Source organism: Monodon monoceros, unplaced genomic scaffold (genome assembly GCF_005190385.1).
Source record: "Monodon monoceros isolate NGI ecotype Baffin Bay Population unplaced genomic scaffold, NGI_Narwhal_1 Super_Scaffold_3, whole genome shotgun sequence".
Taxonomy (NCBI): Eukaryota; Metazoa; Chordata; class Mammalia; order Artiodactyla; family Monodontidae; genus Monodon; species Monodon monoceros.
The window spans coordinates 60,164,883-60,187,520 of NW_021703780.1; the positions used below are offsets into that span (position 1 = coordinate 60,164,883).

The 22,638-nt window shown below is 42.7% G+C and overlaps 1 protein-coding gene across 1 annotated transcript in view; it reads left to right on the forward strand.

The window, feature by feature from the left end:
• SCN11A (sodium voltage-gated channel alpha subunit 11) overlaps positions 1-22,638 on the forward strand; it is a 70,799-nt gene that overhangs the window by 6,162 nt on the left and 41,999 nt on the right. Inside the window, exons 4-12 of the mRNA XM_029243131.1 lie at positions 1,931-2,059; positions 3,495-3,598; positions 7,326-7,493; positions 8,281-8,344; positions 15,901-16,042; positions 16,680-16,877; positions 17,782-17,955; positions 20,597-20,726; positions 21,753-21,991. Of these exons, the coding sequence (XP_029098964.1) occupies positions 1,931-2,059; positions 3,495-3,598; positions 7,326-7,493; positions 8,281-8,344; positions 15,901-16,042; positions 16,680-16,877; positions 17,782-17,955; positions 20,597-20,726; positions 21,753-21,991 (1,348 nt within the window). The remainder of the gene's footprint in view (positions 1-1,930; positions 2,060-3,494; positions 3,599-7,325; positions 7,494-8,280; positions 8,345-15,900; positions 16,043-16,679; positions 16,878-17,781; positions 17,956-20,596; positions 20,727-21,752; positions 21,992-22,638) is intronic.

Consider the following 22,638-nt stretch of genomic DNA (forward strand, 5'->3'; position numbering starts at 1 on the left):
GCGCGCCAACCAAGCATATTTTTATTGGGATTATAACAAGAGAGCTAGAGTATTGTCTTTTGGAGGAGGAGGAAGGGGAATAAGGGAAATAAATTAGAAGGCAGAACATGATGAAGGACTAAAGGAATAAAATGGAAATAGTTTTTTTAAAAATTGTGATAAAATACACATTACATCACATTTGCCATCTTAATCACTTTTAGGTGTACAGATCAATGGTATTAAGTACATTCGCACAGACGTTCAACCATTACCACTCTCCATCTCCACAACTCTTTTAATTTTGCAAAACTGAAACTCTGTACTCATAAAACAATAACTCCCCATTCTGCCCTCCCCTCCAGTCCCCTGGAAACCACCATTATACTTTATGTCTTTGTGTATTTGATTACTCTAGGTGCTTCCTGTAAGTGGAATCATACCATATTTGTCTTTTTAAACTAGTTTATTTCCCTTAGTACATGACCTCAAGGTTCATCCATGTTGTCACATGTGACAGGATTTCTTTCCTTTCCTAGGCTCAATAATATTCCATTGCATATATATATACCACATTTTATTAATCTATTCATCTGTCAATGGACATTTGGGTTGCTTCTACCTCTTGGCTATTGTGAATAGTGCTGCTGTGAACATGGGTGTGCAAATATCTCTTCAAGACTCTGCTTTCAGTTCTTTTGTATATGTACCCAGAAGTGGGATTGCTGGATCATATGGTAATTAGATTTTTAATCTTTTGAAGAATCTCCATATTATTTTCCATGGTGGTTGCACCATTTTACAATCCCACCACTAGTGCACAAGGGTTTTAATCTCGCCACATCCTCACCAACACTTGTTATTTTCTGCTTTTTTTAAAAAAGTAGCCAGCCTAATGAGTACGAGGTGATATCTCATTGTGGTTTTGATTTGCATTTCTCTGATGATTAGTGATATTGAACATCTTTTCATATGTCTTTTCATATGCTTGTTGGCAATTTGTATGTAATCTTTGGAAAAATGTCTATTCAAGTCATTTGGCCATTTTTAAGTGGATTATTTAATTTTTTGTTGTTGAGTTTGTAGGAGTTCTTCATATATTCCAAATATTAACCTCATCAGATATATGATTTGCAGATATTTTCTTCTAGGAGTCTTATAGTTTCAGGTCTTTTTTAAATATTCACAACATTTTTATTTATTTATTTGTTTATTTATTTATTTATTGGGTCTTCGTTGCTGTGCACGGGCTTTCTCTAGTCACGGCAAACAGGGGCTGCTCTTCGTTGTGATGCACGGGCTTCTCGTTGCAGTGGCTTCCCTTGTTGTTGAGCAGGGGCTCTAGGCACGTGGGCTTCAGTAGTTGTGGCATGTGGGGTCAGTAGTTGTGGCTCGCTGGCTCTAGAGCGCAGGCTCAATGGTTGTGGCGCACGGGCTTAGCTGCTCTGCGGCATGTGGGATCTTCCCAGACCAGGGCTCGAACTGGTGTCCCCTGTATTGGCAGGCTGATTCTTAACCACTGCACCACCAGGGAAGTCCCTAGTTTCAGGTCTTACATTTAGCTCTAACCCATTTTGAATTAATTTTTGTACATGGTATAAGGTAACGGTCCAGCTTCATTCTTTTGCATGTGGATATTGTGCTTTCCCAACACCATTTGTTGAAAAGACTGTCCATATTGGCTGAAGCTTCTCTCAAGAATATGGCTGTGAAGCTAGGTGTTTAAAAGCAGCTTTACAACTTTATCCATGGGCCTCTTTCTCAGAAATCCCAAATATCAGAACTTGCTTGAGGACCTTACCTTTCTGAACTCTGATTTGCTAAGACAAGAATGTTAAATGTCACATTAAAATGGAATCTGACCTCATGAAGGTCATATCAGACAAATGGGCTCTCTCTTTTTCACATAGCTTATCATATTTCTTCTTGTTCTGAATGATTTGCTTTGTAGGTATATCTTCACTGGGATTTATATATTTGAAGCATTAGTTAAAATATTGGCAAGAGGTTTTATTCTGGATGAGTTTTCTTTCCTTCGAGATCCGTGGAACTGGCTGGACTCCATTGTCATTGCAACAGCGTAAGAATGTTAAGATTTTTACCAAAGAGACTAGGGGTGGGAAAGAAGCCCCTTGGCTTCCAGCAGGGCCCTGTGTAGATCCACATGACTGGCTGAGTGCAGCCAAGTAAAGCCTAGAACTGTGAGTGCAGTGTTGGTTGACACTGAACTGCACCATGTAGCCAACTGACCAGAGGCCTTCACACACACAAATCCATTTCTGGCCGCACCGTGAGGCTTGTGGGATCTTAGTTCCCCAACCAGATATTGAACCCAGGCTCATGGCCATGAAAACACCAAGTGCTAACCACTGGACTGCCAGGGAATTCCTCACAAATCCATTTCTCGGCCAACACTCATGATCTTACTTTTTCAGCCATTTATTTACCAAACACTGACCTGTTATGGGGCCAGGCTCTGTGCCAGATATAGGGCTTGTGATAATGAAAAAAAATATATCATGCATGGTTCTCACCCTGTTGGAGCTCGCAGGTCAGAGGGGAAGTGAGGCGTTTAATGACCATTATAACCTGCTACAGTGAGTGCTAGCATAGGAGCTGTGCATGATTCCAGCTGTTAGAGCATGGAGGAGGAATTAAGGGGTCTAGAACATCTTTGTCTACTGAACAGTCACAAAGAGTTTCTCTCATGTTTTCTCCTAGAAGTGTTATTGTTTTGGCTCTTATGTTTAATTAAGTTTGTGGTCCATTTTGAGCTAGTTATTGTATATGGCATGAGGTTAGAGTTGAAGTTCTTCCTGAAGGAGAGGGCATCAATTTGGCATCCGAATGATAAGATTCCAAATTCATGAGTCAGCAAAATAAAAAGCAAGAGGAGCAATGGCCCATTGCCAGCACAATAATAATAAACCCAACCTTATTTAATTTGTGCCAGCCATTGTCTTAAGCGCTTTGCATATATTTTTCTGTTTAATATTCATGAAAGCCCTTTGAAGTAGTTAGTATTAATTTCAGAGTTTTACATTTGAAGGTCAATGGTCAGGTGCTCCTGGTTATTGAGAGATGGTGTAGTATGTGGGCTCTGGAGCCAGACCGCCTAGGTTCCTTCTGGGCTTGGCCACCTGGTGAGACCGTATGGAAGTGTACTGGGGCCTGGAACTTGATAGCAGGTCAATAAATGTTTAAGTTGATTTCTGTTATCCATGGATGTAGCCACAACTGCAGTGACTATTTCAAGGAATCCTCATCTATGTCCAAGTGTAAAGGTTAGCTGAGAGCAGCCTCCTGTGCAATCTGTGGTCCATAGGGTCCATAGCAATAGAGCACTAGTGATATTGCCAGGTCCTGACATGAAGGTGGGATTGGAAGGGGAGGTTGCAGATTTCATTCTGGTGGACACACACCTCAGGCTGTGCTTACTTGTGACCTTTGTGGAGATGTGCAGGGCAGACGCATGCCTGAACAAGCCTGGACTTTCCTTGTGCTTTGTCTTATAGGTTTGTATCATATTCACCATATATCAAGGACAGCAGCATCAGTCTGTCATCCCTGCGTACCTTCCGAGTGTTCAGAGCTTTGAAAGCAATTTCAGTAATTTCAGGTAAGTCACTCTAACTTTCAACACTGGCTCTTAGCGGAAGAGAATAGTTAAAATTTCTCAATATGTCATGTAAACCACAAACTAACAAACTCTGCTTTATTCATTTATTTGATCATTCAACAAATATGTATTGAGCACCTAATATCCACTGTGCTAGCTGCTTGGGGTATATCAATGAGCAAACAGACAAAGGTCCCGGCCCTCATGGAGTTTACATTCTAGGTGGGAGGTTGGGAGACAGACTTAAGCAGTAACTATAATAAATAAGTAAATTATATAGCGTGCTGGAAAGTGACATATGCCATGGAAAAATAAAATGGAAAAGTAGGCGATGTGGTGGCTCTTGGAAGTCACGGGGGTTCATGGAAGCAGGTTGCAATTTTAGTGGGGTGGTTAGGATAGGTGTCATTGAGAAGGTGAGATGTGAGCAGATTTGAAGGTGGTGAGGGAGTTTCACAAGCAGATATATGGGAAAGAGTGTTCTGAGCATAGGAAGCAGCCAGTCTACAGACCGAGGACTATAAAACATGTGGGTGGGGCTGGAGCAGACAGAATGAGGGGCCAGGTGGTGGAGGAGGGACCACAGAGGTGAAGGGGAGGCACCTAAGTACCGGGAAGACTTGGGCTTTGCTCTGAGAGAAATGGGAGCCATGCAGGGGCTTTGAGCAGAGGAGTCATGACCTGACCCAGGCTTTAAAAGGATTACTCTGGCTGTTGTGTGGGGAACAGAATGTGCGGGAGCAAAGCAAAGCAGGAAGACCAGATAGGAGGCATGTTGGTCACCATGGAAATGTGCTGCTCAGATCTCCTGCTGCAGGGAGTGCAGTTGACTAATGGTCCCAGCTGCCCCCTCTCTGGATTCACCACTGCATTCATGTTCATGCCAAGATCACGCTTTCCCTGCATGTGGGGGCCGCTAGTGCAGGCCCACCCCTGAAGGGTATGGGACTCCTCTATGTGGGACTTTGGCTCAGCAGCTCCTCAGCAACCAGGGTGAGACTGTCTCACAGCAGCACTGCAGTCTGAGGCACTTCCTGTCTATCCTGCTTCCTTCCTGATCTCCTTTCCCAGGTGTCAGCCCTGTGTCACAGTCTGAGGCTCTCTTTGTCCCTCCACTCACTCCCTCCAGATTATTCCTCACAAGCATTTCCCCAAGAAATCTCTTGCAATCTGGTCTCAAAATGTCTGCTTCTCAGAGGGCCCAAACTGACACAGGGGGCCACTGCCATAATCCAAGCAAGAGGTGGTGGTGCTCTCAGATCAGGCAGTGGAAGAGGAGTTGGTGAATGGTGGTCAGATTCTGTGTAAATTTGAAGGTGGAGACAAGAGAACTTCCTGACAGGTTGATTGTATACATGATATGAGCAAAAGAAGAGTAAAGGATGAGTCAAGGTTTTTTGTCTGAGGGACTGGAAAGATGGAATCATCACTGAATGAGAAAAGGAAGGCTGTGAGAGAAGCAGGCCTTGGGGGTCAGATTAGGAATCAGCTTTGCATGTGTTCTGTTTGAGATGGCTGTGAGACATCCAAGTCAAAGTACCAAGTAGGCAATTAGATACGTGAGGCTGGAGTTCCAGGGCCGCAGATATCATTTTGGAGATTATGAGCCTGTAGATGATAGTTAGAGCCATGGAACCTGATGAGATTACCAAGAAAATGAGCATAGATGGAAAGTAGAAGAGGACAAAGGACTGAGTCCCAGGCACTGTAGACCTTAAAGGGGAGGGGAGAGAGGAGAAACCAGCAAAGGAGATGAGCAAGAGCCACCAGTAAAGGAGGAAAGAGAGCAAAAGTGGTCTCTTGGAAGCCAGGCAAGGAAGGAGCTCTGTGGATCAGGATGAAGCCAAGGACGGGGTTGTAAATATGAGTTCCAGTTTATCAGAAATGAGGTTATTATGGCACAGTCTTCTCCTTCCCCTTTCCTCTCTTTCCTTTACAAAAAAAAACTTTATTAAAAAATATTCTCCCTCTGGACTTCTTCCTTCCCCCCTTCTTCTTCCCTTCTTCTTCTAGTCTCTTCTATCAAAACTCCAGGCAATTTGGATCTTTTTCATACAGAGGCAGTGGGTTATTTTTGGAAACTCCAGAAGAACAACTGCATAGTGATAAAGCAACTGGCAGTCAGAGGACACTTTACGTAGAACATGCCGCTCTTTCTCTTCCTCTTTTGCAAGGTGGACCTTGGTTTCCCAGGTAGATTTAGGGGCTTTATGCCTGAGCTGAGTCCCTCATACTTCGCTTGGGTAAAATATACATTCAGGGAGACACTTAGCAGCTTTCATGTTCCCTTCCTCATCTCTAAGCAGGTGAACATACTCTCCATTTTGACTCATGAAACGCATGAGATCCCTGGATGCTTTTTGGAAGGAAGAGTATGAGATACAATCTTTTATGGGACTATGTAAAAATAATTCAGGAATCACAGCTATCTTTCATCCAAATCATCTTGCTTTGGAGAAGACTCGAGCCTCTTGTTACAGATGAAAAATCAGGCGTAGATGAGGTTACACTATTTTCGTGTTTGGTGCCCCTGACCATGCAGGGGAATCGTGATCTTGGCGTGAACATCAGTGCACTGGTGAATCCAGTGGATGTCCCAGCTTGGCCTGAAGTCTCCTTCTCATGTGGCATCACCCTTGGTGGAAGGTCATCTGCTGTGGGCTTGGCCTCCCATCAGATGCTGCTTTGTGTTCTCAAGTCTGCCATTCATGGTTTATGCTGATCAACCGAAACTTTGTCACTTAGTGTCATCCCACACATTACCGATGCCATCTGCTGGTTTATCTCTCCAGCTGTGTTGAGAGCAGAGCCTGTGACTCAGTGTTGTGCTGGGACTGACTTGTTCCAACTCCCCAGCAGACTGTGCACATCTTTTTCCAACTCTGCATCCAGGGACGTCATGTTGGTAGCTTGAAAACAGCTGGGGGAGAAGGGTGTGTGGAGGGAGAAGAGGGATCTACACTCCGGAATTCAGCAAACAAGGACATCTGTAAATGCTGCAAATGAAGACTTTCTCTGTCTCCCCTCCCCGCAAGAGCTGATTTTAAACATTTACCAACAGACTGCAAGACTATGTCCTTTTTATTTTGTAACTTTGGCAGCCTGACAGTGTACCACGGACATAGTAGGTGCTTGGTAAATATATTTCTTGAATGAATTTTTAAAAACCCTTATAATAAGTAGTAATCTGAGTTTCTTTTCCTAAGACATCCTTATTATTTGGGTCCAGACAAAGCTCCTTCTTCCAGCTCCCTGACCCCCCAATTTAGCTATATCTCATGGCACCTCGTGTACCTTATAGTAGGTAATAGCTACCAAATGTCAAATACAGCTCTGCTCCTTCTCTCAGGAGGCCTCACTTTGGCCTTAATGCTGCCTGTGACCCCCAGCCGTGGAGGTGCCTGCACAACTGTCCTCAAGTTATGTCTTGTGTCTCTGTGGCATGTTTCTGCTCAAAGTCTTCTCACTTGCCCTTCAGAGCAACCCTGTGGCATCTGTAGAGCAGGATAAAGAGGCCGAGTCCTAGACCAGTGGACCACTCTGATGACCCATAGCTTCTAAGGCACAGCGTTATGGCCTCAGAATCCTAGGTCAGGCCAGTTTCTGATACCAGCATGCAATCAGACAACTTTTGAGGCCTTGTTGCTCCCTCTCTGTTCCTTGCCTGTGTCTGGTGTGTGTGTGTGTGAGTGGGGGGGCTTCTCCCCACATCTGTACTCTTCCTCAGGTCTGAAGGTCATTGTTGGGGCCTTGCTGCGCTCTGTGAAGAGGCTTGTCGATGTGATGATCCTGACTCTCTTTTGCCTCAGCATCTTCACCCTGGTAGGTCAGCAGCTCTTCATGGGAAATCTGAACCAGAAATGTGTGAGGAAAGACTGTGGCTCTGACTATAAAGGTAAACACCCCACCTTTCACTCCTTGGTTTGTGCATGGTTAACTTTTATTTATCCCCACTCATATGTCTACTGATCTGCATTACAGAGTGTCTTAGGATCAAGGGATGACTTGTCCCTCTAGGGTTCTCAAGTGGGCAGATGCATTTCTTAGAGAACTGCCTCACTCTTTGGGTTTCCATGAAGAAGTAAAATCCTGAAGCCACATCTATAGGAGTGGTGTCATCTTCCATCTCTGCCCACTTCCTTGTCATGTTTTGCAGAAGTCTTCAGAGTGCCTGGCTTTGGCCAAAGGGGACCAGCAACTTCCCACAATGCCTGCCCCCACCCAAGTATTTTCTTCAATGATATTGCTCCTTTTATTTTGCACCCTCTCCACTCTGAGGTCAACCCTATATCAATTTCATGTGTCCTGAATTTTATGTGGCCATACTTTCTCCATGACTGTCCTGGTTTATGAGCTTCTCGTGGGCTGACCCTGTGTCCAGCTTCTCCTAGGGGTGGTCTCTGGTTCAGTTCTATGTACTGAGAGGCAAAGTGGTGGTGGTGTTACTGCTTCCTCCTCTTATTTCTCCTTCCTTCTCCTTTTCCCTCTTTTTCTCTTGCATCTTCCTGAGGGCTTAGGCTCTAGTTCCTCTCAGGATCATTTCATTGAGATCACTTTGATCACTTTGATCATTTTGGAGGATTCTGAACCATCTGTTTCAAGCATAATCTGGCATATTTGCTATTCTTTTTCCTTTCAATGTTGTTTTTTCAAATCTGAATTTATAATTATTTCCTTCTCAGACGATTGCTTTGAAAAGAAAGATTCCACTGAATTCAGAATATGTGGCACATGGATGGAGAGCGGGTAAGATGTTTATACTCTTCATTCTATCTTTTTGAAGTGATGTGGCAGACAGTCTTTATCTAATGACTTGTAGAAGCAGTGGTGGTAGTTCTCAAACACTACTATTTCATGTGTCTAAGAAAGTTTATTTTATTTGGTTTTTTAAACATATTTATTTATTTATTTGGTTGTGCTGGGTCTTAGTTGCAGCAGGCGGGCTCCTTAGTTGCGGCTCTCCAGCTTGTTAGTCGCAGCACGTGGGCTCCTTAGTTGTGGCATGCGAAATCTTAGTTGCGGCATGCATGTGGGATTGGTTCCCCAATCAGAGAATGAACCCGAGGCCCCTGCACTGGGAGCACAGAGTTTTATCCACTGCGCCACCAGAGAAGTCCCTCTAAGCAGGTTTAGATGAGCATTACTAAATTAAAAATTATTTCCAAGTGTTTAAAGCAGTTCTCTCTCCTAAATTATATTGAATTTGTATCTGATGAGAAATCTACTGAAAACATAGGGATATTTTGACATTATGGAGCGGATATTCAAGGCCATCAAAGGTAAGAAAGGATGTTGTGACTGAAAGCCCCATCTAGACGTATTTCCTGTTCAATGACATGGCCCTGATGGAAGACATCTCAGCACACGTCTTCTGTTTGTTGATCTGTGACCCCCACTGCCTCTAATTGCACACACTGTTGTATGTGTGTTCATACACATTCACTTCAACAGTTAGTAGCCCTCTGACCCTTTGGGGATACTGTCCCTTCTTCCAGGATATTAGTACTCTCTGTGGTGAGAGATTCATTCAGTGAAGGTTTATTGAGTGTATTTCAAATTAAGATAATATGCTAGGCACTTTGATGAAATAGACGACATTTATCTCTCAATAACAAATAGGTATCAAGGGCCAACATTGTGCCAAGCTCTGTGTTAGGCCCTAGGAATCCAAGTACAAACAAAGGAGTGCTGCCCTCTTGAAATTGACATCTTTCAGGCAACAGAGATGTACAGTAAATTCTTGAAAGTGTGATGAATGTTATAAGAGAGACCTGTAGATACTGAGAGAGATAACAGAGATGTAACCCTGCCTGTAAAATTAAGGACGTCTTCTCGTGGTGGTCACAGATTCTGATTAGGTCAAACTCACAGACTTATTAGGTTTTAATACAGGGTTTATTGAGCTCTCTAGAATGATCCTCGGCAGGACATACTGCACCTACATCGTTTTCATTCAATGAGGAGCCCAACAGCTGTCACAACAGTGCTTCTTTGATCCATCATCCATGCAGGGCAGGTATGGTTACTATAAGCAAAATCCAAGGTGGGGTGGGCCATCTAAACATACAGATGCAGAAGCCTTGGTTTCCAACTGTGTGCCAGTCACAACTCTCTCAGTCTAGGTATAGTCTCAAAGCTCAGGAGTTTTACAGTAAGCGAACTCCTAGTACATGACCTTCGACACTGATCATAACGTGGTAGTTTCCAAGGAGATGGCAGATCTGAGGTCACCTTCCCAGACAGGCCTCTGTTCAGGGCCCAGGCCTGGTTTTCAGCCTTTACTCACTGCCTCCTCTGAGGACTGACTGAGTGGTGACTACAACATGGATCTGAAGCATGAGCGGGAAGTTCTGGTGGATGAGAAGATAGAGCAAACGATTCCTGATGGTACAAATAGCAAGGATGAAAGCCTCAGGACATGAGGACATGCGGGGATAGTAAGAAGCCCAGAAGCTTGTTAGGCAGAGGGACAGGAGACAGGAGCCAACCATGCAGGACCTGGTAGCCCATCACTGCTGAGGATTTTGACCTCAATCACAAAGGAAACAAGACCTGATCAGATTAGATACTTTTAAAACTCACTTATGTCTGCTACATGGAGAATGGATGGATAGAGTAGATGAAGCAGCCACTTAGGAGGCTATGTTAATACAGATGAGAGTCACGAAGCTGTTCAGTGGAGATGAAGAGAAATGGATGGATAAATCCCAAAGACGTTTAGGAGACAGAAAGAACAAGACTTGTGGATTGAAGAGGGGTGTTGGCATGTATATGTCTGTGCAAATGCACGTGTAGGATAGTGGTGAGAAGTGCAAAGGGGAGAATAGAAAAAATCAATATAGAATTAAAAGATAAAGCAATGAAAGAGACAGAAAATATGAGAATAAATATCAATCCAGAAGTTTCAGCTTTTGACTAAGTAGGAATTCCAGAAATGGAGCACAGAAAAAGCAAAAGGGAGGAAATTAGCAAAGATAATACAGAGAATTTCCCTGGGATTAAAGATGCAAATACCTCAGTGGCCCATAAAGTAGCCAACACAATGAATGAAAAAGGACCATGTCAGGTGCATTATCATGGCATTTCAGAACCTTTGGGGAAAAAGATCTGAAAACCAAAGAGAAGAAGGTTACCCAAAAAGGAACAGTATCAGAATCCTCAACAACAACATAGGGTTAATAGCTGAGCAGTGATTTTATGTTTCTGAAGAAAAACTATGTTCAACCCCAAATTCTATTTCTGGTCAAACTGTAACTCTACTGTGAAGGCAGAGTAAAGATATACCCATATGTGCAAAGATCACCCAGTCTTCCTAAAAAGCTACTTGAGGTTTGGTCCAGAAAAATGAGGGAGTAAAACTTAGAAAGAGCAATACAAAAGAGCCAAGAAAAAATGTATCTGACGCAGGAGACCCAATGACACAGGCCATGATATTTTCCATGAAGAGTGATATAAGTAGTGGTGAGGTAGGGTGGGATGTTGGAAAACCCTTATCTACCACAGCAGAAAGCTAGTCAACAAAGACTAAAACTGATAAATCAAATACCAGGATAAGCATTTTAAAAAATTATAGTATAGTTGAATCTCAATATCATATTAGTTTCAGGTGTACAATATGGTGATTCAATATTTTCATAAATTATACTCTAAAGTTATTGTAAAATATTGGCTATATTCCTGTGCTGTGTAATATATCCTTGTAGCCTATTTATTTATTTATTTATTTATTTATTATTATTTTTTGTGGTACGCGGGCCTCTCACTGTTGTGGCCTCTCCCGTTGCGGAGCACAGGCTCCAGACGCGCAGGCTCAGCGGCCATGGCTCACGGGCCCAGCCGCTCCGCGGCACGTGGCTCACGGGCCCAGCCGCTCCGCGGCACGTGGGATCCTCCCGGACCGGGGCACGAACCCGCATCCACTGCATCGGCAGGCGGACTCTCAACCACTGTGCCACCAGGGAAGTCCCCTATTTATTTTATACATAGTAGTTTGTACCTCTTAATCCCCTACCTCTATTTTGCCCCTCCCCCCTTCCCTACTGGAAACCACAAGTTTATTCTCTATATATTTAATTCTGTTTCTGTTTTGTTATATTCATTTGTTTCATTTTTTAGATTCCATGCATAAGTGATAACATTCAGTATATGTCTTTCTCTGTTTGACTTATTTCACTTAGCATAACACCCTCTAGGTCCATCCACACTGTTGCAAATGGCAAAATTTCATTCTTTTTTATGGCTGAGTAATATTCCATTGTATGTATATACACCACATCTTTTCTATTTTTTTATATAGGAGTATAGTTTATTCACAATGTTGTGTTAGTTTCAGGTGTAAAGCAAAGTGATTTAGTTATACATATTCATACATCTAATCTTTTTCAGTTTCTTTTCCCATATAGGTTATTAAAGAGTATTGAATATAGTTCCCTGTGCTCTACAGTAGGTCCTTTTTGAATATCTATTTTATGTACGGTAATGTGTATATGTTAATCCCAACCTCCTAACTTATCCCTCCCCCCCACCTTTTCCCCTTTGGTAGCCATGTTTGTTTTCTAAGTCTGTGAGTCTGTTTCTGTTTTGTAAGTAAGTTCATTTGTATCATTTTTTTAGATTCCACATAAGTGATATCATACGATATTTGTCTTACTCTGTCTGACTTATTTCACTTAGTATGATAATCTCTAGGTCCATCCATGTTGCTGCAAATGACATTATTTCATTCTTTTTTATACCACATCTTTTTTATCCATTCATCTGTTGGTGGACACTTTGGTTGCATCCATATCTTGGCTATTGTTAATAATGCTTCTATGAACATTAGGGTGCATGTATCTTTTTGAATAGTGTTTTCATTTTCTTCAGCTATATACCCAGCAGTGGAATTGCTGGATCATATGGTAATTCTATTTTTTTTTTTGTGATACGCGGGCCTCTCACTGTTGTGGCCTCTCCTGTTGCGGAGCACTCCAGACGCGCAGGCTCAGCGGCCATGTCTCACGGGCCCAGCTGCTCTGCGGCATGTGGGATCTTCCCAGATCGGGGTATGAACCTGTGTCCCCTGCATTGGCAGGCGGACTCTCAACCACTGCGCCACCAGGGAAGCCCTATTTTTAATTTTTTGAGGAACCCCATATTGTTTTCCACAGTGGCTGCACTAATTTACATTCCCACCAACAGTGTACGAGTCTTCCTTTTTCTCCACATTCCTGCCAACATTTGTTATTTGTAGACTTTTTGATCGTAGCCATTCTGACAGGTTTGAGGTCGTATCTCATTGTGGTTTTGATTTGCATTTCTCTAACAGCATTGTTCTGCATCTTTCCATGTGCCCGTTAGCCATCTGTATGTCTTCTTTGAAAAATGTCTATTCAGGTCTTCTGCCATTTTTTAATCAGGTTGTTTGTTTTTTTTGATAGAGTTGTGTGAGCTGTTTATATATTTTGGATATTAACCCCTTATCGGTCATATCATTTGCAAATATTTTCACTCATCTAGTAGGTTGTCTTTTCATTTTGTCAGTGATTTCCTTTGCTGTGCAAAACTTTTTAAGATTAATTAGTTTGTTTATTTTTGCTTTTGCTTCCTATGCCTTAGAAGAAAGATCAAAAAAGTATTGCTATGATTTATGTCAAAGAGTGTTCTGCCTATGTTTTCTTCTAGGAGTTTTATGGTTTCCAGTCTTACATTTAGGTCTTTAATCTGTTTTGAGTTTAATTTTGTATATGGTTTGAGAAAATGTTTTAATTTCATTCTTTTCCATGTAGCTGTCCAGTTTTCCCATCACATTTATTGAAGAGACTGTCCTTTTCCCATTGTATATTCTTTCCTCCTTTATTGTAGATTAATTGACCATAAGTACGTGAGTTTATTTCTGAGCTCTGTATTCTATTCCATTGATTTGTGTCTATTTTTGTGCCAATACCATTGCTGTTTTGGTTACTGTAGCTTTGTAGTGTAGTCTGAAGTCAGGGAACATGATATTCCCAGCTTTGTTCTTTTTTCTCAAGATTGCTTTTGCTCTTCAGGGTCTTTTGTGGTTCCATATAAATTTTAGGATTATTTGTTCTAGTTCTATGAAAAATGTCATGGTTATTTTGATAGGGATTGCATTAAATCTGCAGATTGCTTTGCGGTAGGATGGACATTTTAACAACATTAATTCTTCCAATCCATGAACATAGTATATCTTTCCATTTCTTTATATAATTTTCAGTTTCCTTCATCAGTGTTTTATAGTTTTCAGAGTATAGGTCTTTTACCTCCTTGGTTAAGTTTATTCCTAGGTATTTTATTCTTTTTAATGTAATTTTAAATGGGATTGTCTTCTTGCTTTCTCTTTCTGATAGTTTATTATTAGTATATAAAAAGCAACAGATTTCTGAATATTAATCTTGTATCCTGAAATTTTACTGAATGCATTTATTAGCTCAAATAGTTTTTTTGATGGAGACTTTAGTTTTCTATCTATAGTATCATGTCATTTGCAAATAGTGATAGTTTTACTTCTTCCCTTCCAATTTGGATGACTTTTGTTGGTTTTTTTTGTTGGCTGATTGCTGTGGCTAAGACTTCCAATGCTATGTTAAATAGAAGTGGTGAGAGTGGGCATCCACCTTATTCCTGAGATTAAGCAAGCGTGTGCATATGTTCTTCATGAGCAGAGTCTCAGTTTGTTACAGCCCTGCTGTAAGTCCCACTGGTTTTCAAACCAGCTAAGGGAACTTGTCTTCCTGGTGTTGGACCCCAGGGCTGGGGTGCCCAATATGTGATTCAAACCCCTCACTCCCCAGGGAGGATCTCCAAGCCCATGATATCCCTCTCTTCTGTGCCCCTAACTAGGGAGTCCCAACCTGATTGCTTCTCCTTCCTTCCTTTCTGACTCTGTGGATCTTTCTTTACAGTCTTGTGTCCAGTTTGTTTTCATTGGGAATTGCTCCACATGTAGATGTATTTTTTAATATAAATTTATTTATTTGTTTATTTCTGGCTGCATTGGGTCTTTGTTGCTGTGCGCAGGCTTTCTCTAGTTGTGGTGCATGGGCTTCTCATTTCAGTGGCTTCCCTTGTTGTGGAGCATGGGCTCTAGGCGTGTGGGCTTCAGTAGTTGTGGCACTCAGGCTCAGTAGTTGTGGCTCACGGGCTCTAGAGCGCAGGCTCAGTAGTTGTGGCGCATGGGCTTAGTTGCTCCATGGCATGTGGGATCTTCCTGGACCAGGGTTCGAACCCGTGTCCCCTGCATTGGCAGGCCGATTCTTAACCACTGCGCTACCAGGGAAGTCCCATGTAGATGTATTTTTGGTGTATTCATTGGGGGAGGTGAGCTCAGCATCCTCCTACTCTGCCACCTTGATCTTCTCCCAGTAAAAGCACTATATTTAGAGATAACAGACCTAAAAGAGCTAGAAGTTGTTGAATTTGGGGTGTATAAATGACAGATGAAGAATGATGGAATGGTTTTCATTACAAGCCTTTTGGTGCCATGTGACTTTTTTTAAACCACATGCATGTGTTACTTTGATAAAAATACTATGTTTATTACAAATTAAGAAAGTACATACTCATAGTATATTCGATAGATGCACTCAGTGATGTGTTTTTGGTGATGTGGACAAAGACCTATATGCAAGGTATCTACTGTTTTTAAAGTAAAACCCAAATGTTTGTAAGAATAGAGGACTGATAACAATTGATATCTAAATATTTAGCATTAGCAAAGCACTTATATAAATCCCAGAACTGTAGGACATGAAAAGAAATGAGATATTTCCTTGTATGCTGGTGGAAAAGACCTCCAATCAATACCATTCCATGAAAAAAGCAAAGTGCAAGAGAGTGTTCAAAGAATGCTCCCATCCATATATTATAGAAAATGTATATTGATAATATGTGCTTTTATATTCATAGAGGACTTCTGGAAATTTACTAAAGTAACTGTTAAACTGTGCCTCTAGGAAGTGGGGCTGAGTGGGGAGAGAGGGAGACATCGTATTCATTGTATATCCTTTTTTTACTGTAAAGTGTTCACTATGTCACTGCACTTAATTTTTCAATGAAAAACTGCCGGTATGAACTTCTTAATCAATCCATTTGAGAAAAGTCTATGAGTGCCCATGTTTAGATATAGAATGGGAGGCTTGGAAGGTGGAGGATGGCCAACTCTATAAATATTCTCTTCACCTAGGACTTTTGAGTGTGAGCCCATGGTTCTTGGAAGAATCAGTGCCCTGGGCAGGGTGTCGAGGGGAGGTGGGCTGCAGGGTATGTAATTCTTTCTCTGTTCCTTTGTTTCCAATATCTAGGGCTTGTTCTGAACAATTTGAATGCAAACATACCAATAAAAATCCTGACTATAATTACACGAATTTTGACAGCTTTGGCTGGTCTTTTCTTGCTGTGTTCCGGCTTATGACCCAAGATTCCTGGGAGAAGCTTTATCAACAGGTTATCTATTTATTCATTCTCTCTCTTTATTTCCCTCTCTCTCTCTCCCCCCTCTTCCCTGCCCCTCTGCCTCCTTGCCTCCTCTCTCCCTTTCCATCACTTATCTATCTCTTCATCATTTATTTATAACCTACCATCTCTCCTTCACCTTTGTCATCTATTTCTTATCCTTAACAGTTGTACTGTTAAATTGTGTTTTAGAAATTCTATTAGAAACATCAAAAAAAAAGACTATAAATGTGACATTTGGAAGAAGAGTACAAAAAAACTCCTCTTCCTAGAAATATCACCCCTCTCCAGATTCCCCACTGACTGAAGTTCCACCACTGGTGCTTCAGCTTTCATGCAGCATTGCTCTCTCTCTTGCCTTTTTAATTTAAAAAATGCAAATACCCTTGAGAAAGTCACAGTAAAGTCACTCTGACTTCTGTGTGAATGTACAGATGGCATTTCCTTGCTGAGAGATAGGGCATCAGGAGCTCTAGGTGATGGGGGAGGCAGTAGATGATGCTGCAGGTAGCTGAGCCAACCAGGGCTGGGGAGAGACCAATTGCTACAGTGTAATCTCCACTCGAGGTCAAGTCACCCCTCTGCGGAGGAAGGATTCAGACGCCAGCATGTGCTGTGTCCCTTGCAGACTTTGCGCACCTCAGGGCTCTACTCAGTTTTCTTCTTTGTGGTGGTCATCTTCCTGGGCTCTTTCTACTTGATTAACTTAACCCTGGCTGTTGTCACCATGGCTTACGAGGAACAGAACAAGAATGTAGCTGCTGAGACAGAAGCCAAGGAGAAGATGTTCCAGGAAGCCCAGCAGCTGTTAAAGGAGGAGAAGGAGGTAGGGGCACGTGGTGTGAGACAGTGGGATCTGCTTGGGAGGACCCCAGAGGCTGTGGGGTCTGACACTCAAGGTTTCTGTATAAGGCCTAGTCTCAGTGCTTTCCTAACTGGTGCTTTTCTGAGAATTTTTAAGCCCTTTGCAGCTGGCTCTGCTACAGTCTCCCACTAAGATGTCCAGGTGCAGGGCTCTTGAGGAAGGGAACCCTTGGTTTTGATGATCTTTGACCTTCTGAAACCTGAGCCTTCAAAGATAGATCCCAAATTGCTGGCTAGAGGATAAAATGTATGTGTATGTAAATTAAGGCTCTGCTCCAGGCTTTCTTGTGGGAAGCTGGAGATGTTTGTGTCCAGGGACTTTGCTTGCGAGAGTTTGGAAAATCAATCATGGTGGCTGTAGAGATGACAGTCATGATCCTTTCTTATAATCCTTGTTATATTTACAGACCATTCTTATTGTTTCCGTGACATCTTTACATTTTTTCAGCTCTAAGATTCTAAGATTCGATTCTAAGATTTCAGAGCAGGGCCATGTTTTATGCTTTTTCTCATCCTCCACAGAGATTTGTCAGGAGGAAGCCCATCTTAAGTGCTTGATGTCTGCAGCGTTAAGCGCAAACATTTACTGAATTCTTAGCACATACAGGGCACTGTGCTAAGGGTTAGTGACACAGAGGTATCTAAGAGTTAACCCTGCCTTCGAGGGCTGCAATCTCGTGGACAAACAGGACATGTTCCCCGCATAAACAATGACAAAGCTAGCATATTACAGTTGGACAATGAGCAATCAAAATGGTCCAGTGCTACCAGAAGAGAGGAGAGAATGCTTACTGAGGTCGAAGTCATTTACAGTGTTCTGTGGGGAGTGTGATCTGTTCATTAATTGCTTTTTTTCACTCTCTAAGGCTCTGGTTGCCATGGGTATTGACAGAAGTTCACTTAATTCCCTTGAAGCATCATCTTTTTCCCTGAAGAAGAGAAAGCTATTTGGTAATAAGAAAAGAAAATCCTTCTTTTTGAGAAAGTCTGGGAAAGACCAGGTTCCAGGATTAGATTCTGATGAAGATTCTTCAAAAAAGGCAAGTTTGGGCCAAGGGATTGATGATACTTTAGCACTCTTCAGGGGGACAGGTCAAGTTGTCAATCTAATTGAAAGGACTCATTCATTCACTCAATCATTTATCCATTCATCCATTTGCACATACTTCCCTGCATCCATGTGTCTATTCAATTATCCATTTATTTACAGATGTCTATTTAAAATGTTGACAGTGTTTATTTGGCACTGGGGTAGGCACTGGGGATACGTGGGATATATAACACAGGCAAGTAATGATGAAGGCACACTGACAAAGAGGCAGTTACTGTTCAGTGTGATGACCGACATGATGATCACTGAGGGAGAGCAGAGCAGGAGCATCGTCTTAGGGGCAATGTTTGTCCCCTGCAAGGCAAACCCTGAGACGTTAGAGAGCAAGTAGATTATTTGGGAAGAGATCTCAGGAAGCACTAAGAGGGGAGGGGAGAAGTGATACATGGAAGAGAAGGTGGCCAATTAATGTGCATTATTAAGCCAGTTTAATCTCCCTGGAGTGAGGGCACTAGAGTATTTATACATCAGCTTTGGTCCATCATTGGTTCAAGACTTCTGTGGTCAGGAAACAATAAGTTTTCTGTATTTCTGACGTGCTGTGTGTTAGGGCAAAAGTGTTTGGGTTGCCAAAGGAAGCCTGAGGACATATGGATGGGGCCAACAATAGTGTCTGCTTCAGCCAACCAACCCCAGACTTGGTGGGGGCTAGGAAAAGAGCAGTGGATCAGAAAAGAGTTCCCAGAGGAAGCAGTGTGTAAGCTGAAGGGATGAATTAACCGGGTAAAAGGAAGAATGAAGCACTACACATAGAGAGAACAGCACACGCATAGGCCTGGAAACAAAGGAGAGCAGAACATGACCCAGTAGAAAATGTGCAAGTGTGTGTGCGCACGCGTGTGTGTGTGTGAGATGAGGTTGGGGGGGTGGCAAGAGGCTTTAGTGGTAAGATATGGACCATAATAAAAGGCCTTGAAGCCAAGCTAAGGAGTTCATTCTTTACACTGAGAGCAAGTGGTAAGCAGTATGGAAAGGTTTTAAGCAGAAGAGTGATATGACTAGATTTACATTGTGGAAATCCTGGATGCATTGAAGAGAGGGGATTGGAGGAGTGCGAGACTGGAGGCAGCCAATTAAGAAGTTGTTGCAGTGATCCAAGTAAGAGGTGACAATGGCTTAAACTATGGTTAGGGCAGTGAGGATAAAGAGAGATGAACAGGTTACAGTGATCTGCAGAGGCAAGGATTTGGCAATTGACTAGATGTAGAGGGTGGGGTTTATGGCTTGGGTAGCTGACTTGTTGGTGGGTAATCTGCTGAGATGGGCAAAGAGCATGTTCTGGGGGCGGGGAAGATAGCAAGCTAAGTTTTGCGTGTGCCAATTTTGAGGTGCCTATGGGGCATTCAAGTCAGGCTATTGAGTAGGCAGCAGGATATGCAGAAAAGAAGCTATGGGAGGATGTACTGTAGAAAAAGAAAGCTTATTCTTATCATTTAAGGTGGGGGATGTTTGAACATGTTTTAATTCTGGAGAAGAGAAGTCAAAAGAGAGGAAGATGTTGGTGACACAGGCCAGGGAATAATGGCTAGAGCCTCTTTACTGAGGTAGGGGGAGGATGAAGCAGGCAGGAGGCGGGGTGTGTGTGCTTGAGCCCGGGGTGGGGAAAAGGAGTTCAAGGGCCTTTGTAGAAGTAGATGCACGGACCTCACCCACTGCTCTGAGCAGTTCTCTGATGGAGTGACAGGGCAAGATCTCATGATTTAGAGGCTTCTTTGCTATCAGATCACAGCATATTCAAGAGACTGCATATATTTTTTAATATTTTGCAAGTTTTTCCTCATTTCACAAAGCAATAGACAAAGACCCAGACACCTAACATAAAGTGTCTTTTCCCTTTAGCTAGAATAGGAAATAGCTATAGAAAGACTACAGGCTTCCTTTAGAATAGCTTTTCAGAAAGGGATAGTTCCCTCTGGGGCCGTGGTTGGTCAGAACTTTGGGGGAATAAGTAATTACGGATACCTGAGTTTTCTGGATAGCTGCAGGTTTATGTCCTTTAATCTCTAGATACTTTAGAGTTGTAGATAAGGTGAGAATCAATAAGCTCTTAGACATAGCCTGAGTGCTTGAAGTTTAGTATATGGATTTTGTGATATTTATTTTGACTGTTCTTTTTAGTTACTGACTATTTCAAAATCTATTTAGGCAGCCACTCAAGGCACTTCACTATGTGGCCTCAATCCACCTTTCTAAATTTATACACCACTTCTGCCCCTCGCAAACATTGTTTCTAAATCGCACTTTTTATTGTTTTCATACCCTGAACCATTGCGCATTCGTTTTCGTAAAATATTTTTTGCTCTTTGTTGACAATGAATACAACACAGAGAAAGAAATGTTTCTGTAGGTACAACTTTAGACTCTAGAAATGGGCATACATAAGAAATATGAATGTTCAAATCATATTTCTCTTATCTATTAAATGTGAATTAAGAAAACTGCACCTTTGGCATGCCATGAAGTTGAAGTGAGTTGAGCATCTTCGCTGCATGTGGCATTGAACCAGTTTGTCAAGTTTTGAGGAGAGGTCGCCCCTTCCCTTAGACAGTCCACTATGCCTTCTCTTATAGCCACACCTACTTGAACAAACCAAACAACTGTCCCAGAATCTGTCAGTGGACCACTGTGATGAGCACAGAGACCCCTTCCAAAGGCAGAGAGCGCTGAGCGCTGTGAGCATCCTCACCATCACCATGCACGGTAAGTTCTGTTCCAAGACCAAGGGGGAGCCTAACTTCAAGGATGCCCTTCCCTTCTCCCTCTCTCCAGCCCCCCAGAAGCCCTTTGCAACCCACTGTACTTCCTGCAGAGTGACTCCCCATGCTTCTTTGGAGCATGTGAGCAAAATGGCTTGGAAGAAGCAGGCCTTCCTTTTGGGCCCACCCTGAGCTGCCACTTGGGTAGTGGTGGGACCAAGCGCACCAACGGGACTTCCCGTTCAGGCCAGGCAGTCACAGGAAGTTTCAGTGACAATGATAGCCAGCCAAAGAAGAGAAGACATAGAAGTTTCCAGGAGGTTACAGTTGTCATTGAAGTTAGAATAGGGATCTGACATGAATAATAGAAGAAGACTTGCGTATGCAGGCTGGAACCATCTGATGGACCTGATTAACAGGAGGCAACAGGGACCAAACTGAGGGGTTCGTGTTCAAGGGCAGGACTCAAGTCCCAGCAAGAATGGGATCAAATGGGTTCTTAGCACTTTTGAGCCTATTGCATCATCTCATGAGGCCTTGAAATTGTGTGGAAATCAGGGTGCAGCTGCTTTCTGGCCTGAATTCAACCAACTGATAGCATGCCTTTTGTTTCAGTGCTTATAGATGCCCCTGCCTGAATATCTCCCCTTCCCCTGAGCCCTGGTAGCTTCCTGTGCTCTGGTACAGCCGTCACCATGGTCTTCCTTGAGTGAACATAACTTGGGCTTGTGTCTTTCTCTCTCATGGGTTCATAGCCAGTCAGTGTTGACTTCCCCATCTGTATCTCCCACAGTGTGGCCCTGCTCCCAGATTCTCAATATAAGTATAAAGACTTGAAGTGCTTGACTATACCACATGGAAGTTGAGTGTGGGAAACCTTCCTAGCTATGCGTCAGTACCCTTCTTGACTGATCATGTTGTAGCACAGGAGATGCTAGGGAAGAGGGAGGAAGGAATGCACCCAGGCAAAGAACAGCCAGACTGGCTCAGACCTAACTCCTCAAGTGCTCTTTCAATTCTCCTTCTCCAGAACAAGAAAAATCACAGGAACCTTGCCTCCCATGTGGGGAAAACCTGGCATCCAAATACCTCGTGTGGGACTGTAGCCCCCGGTGGCTGTGCATTAAGAAGGCCCTGAGAACCATGATGACTGACCCCTTTACTGAGCTGGCCATCACCATCTGCATCATAATCAACACTCTCTTCTTGGCCATGGAGCATTACAAAATGGACCAGAGTTTTGAGAACATGTTGTACACAGGGAATTTGGTAACTCTAGGCTTTTTAAAATATAAAACATATTTCAAACTTTGAATTATAACTCTTTCAAAGTCTAAACATTTTGTGAGTGGCCTAACCTAACGTAGATCTTTGGTCCTCTTAGGTGGAGTAGAGGGAAAAGGTGACCGTTAGGATTTTATTTTTACCCATTTCAGTAATTTTCCATGGGCCCCTGTTCGCCCTCTAGTACGTTGAGGTGTTTCTTTAGTCATCTAATGGATGACTAAAGGGTCATTCAGTGGTAAAACAGAAGCAAGGAGACATCTTAAACGGTCAACTATTTTGGATAATCAAGAAAACATTAACCACATCCAGAGATCCATGGTAATGAGTACCATGGTCCCCAGTGATATTGATGACATCATTTGTCACAAAACAGTGTGACTGCCATTACTAAGTGTTATTTTCCCTGGAAAGGTGAGTCAGAGCATGGAAGCTGTAGGAGGTTCTTTCCTAGGAGTAGGTGTGAGAGGCTTGTGGGGTGGGGTGGGTGTGGGGTTCCGGACTTGAGCTTGCTTCAGTGTGTTTGTTATTGGATGAAGCTACTCTCAGTTAAATTGGGAACATTAAGATAGGGGAGCAGATTTTTCAAGAACTGTTCACTTTAATTCATAGCTCCTGCAGAAGGCCCAAGG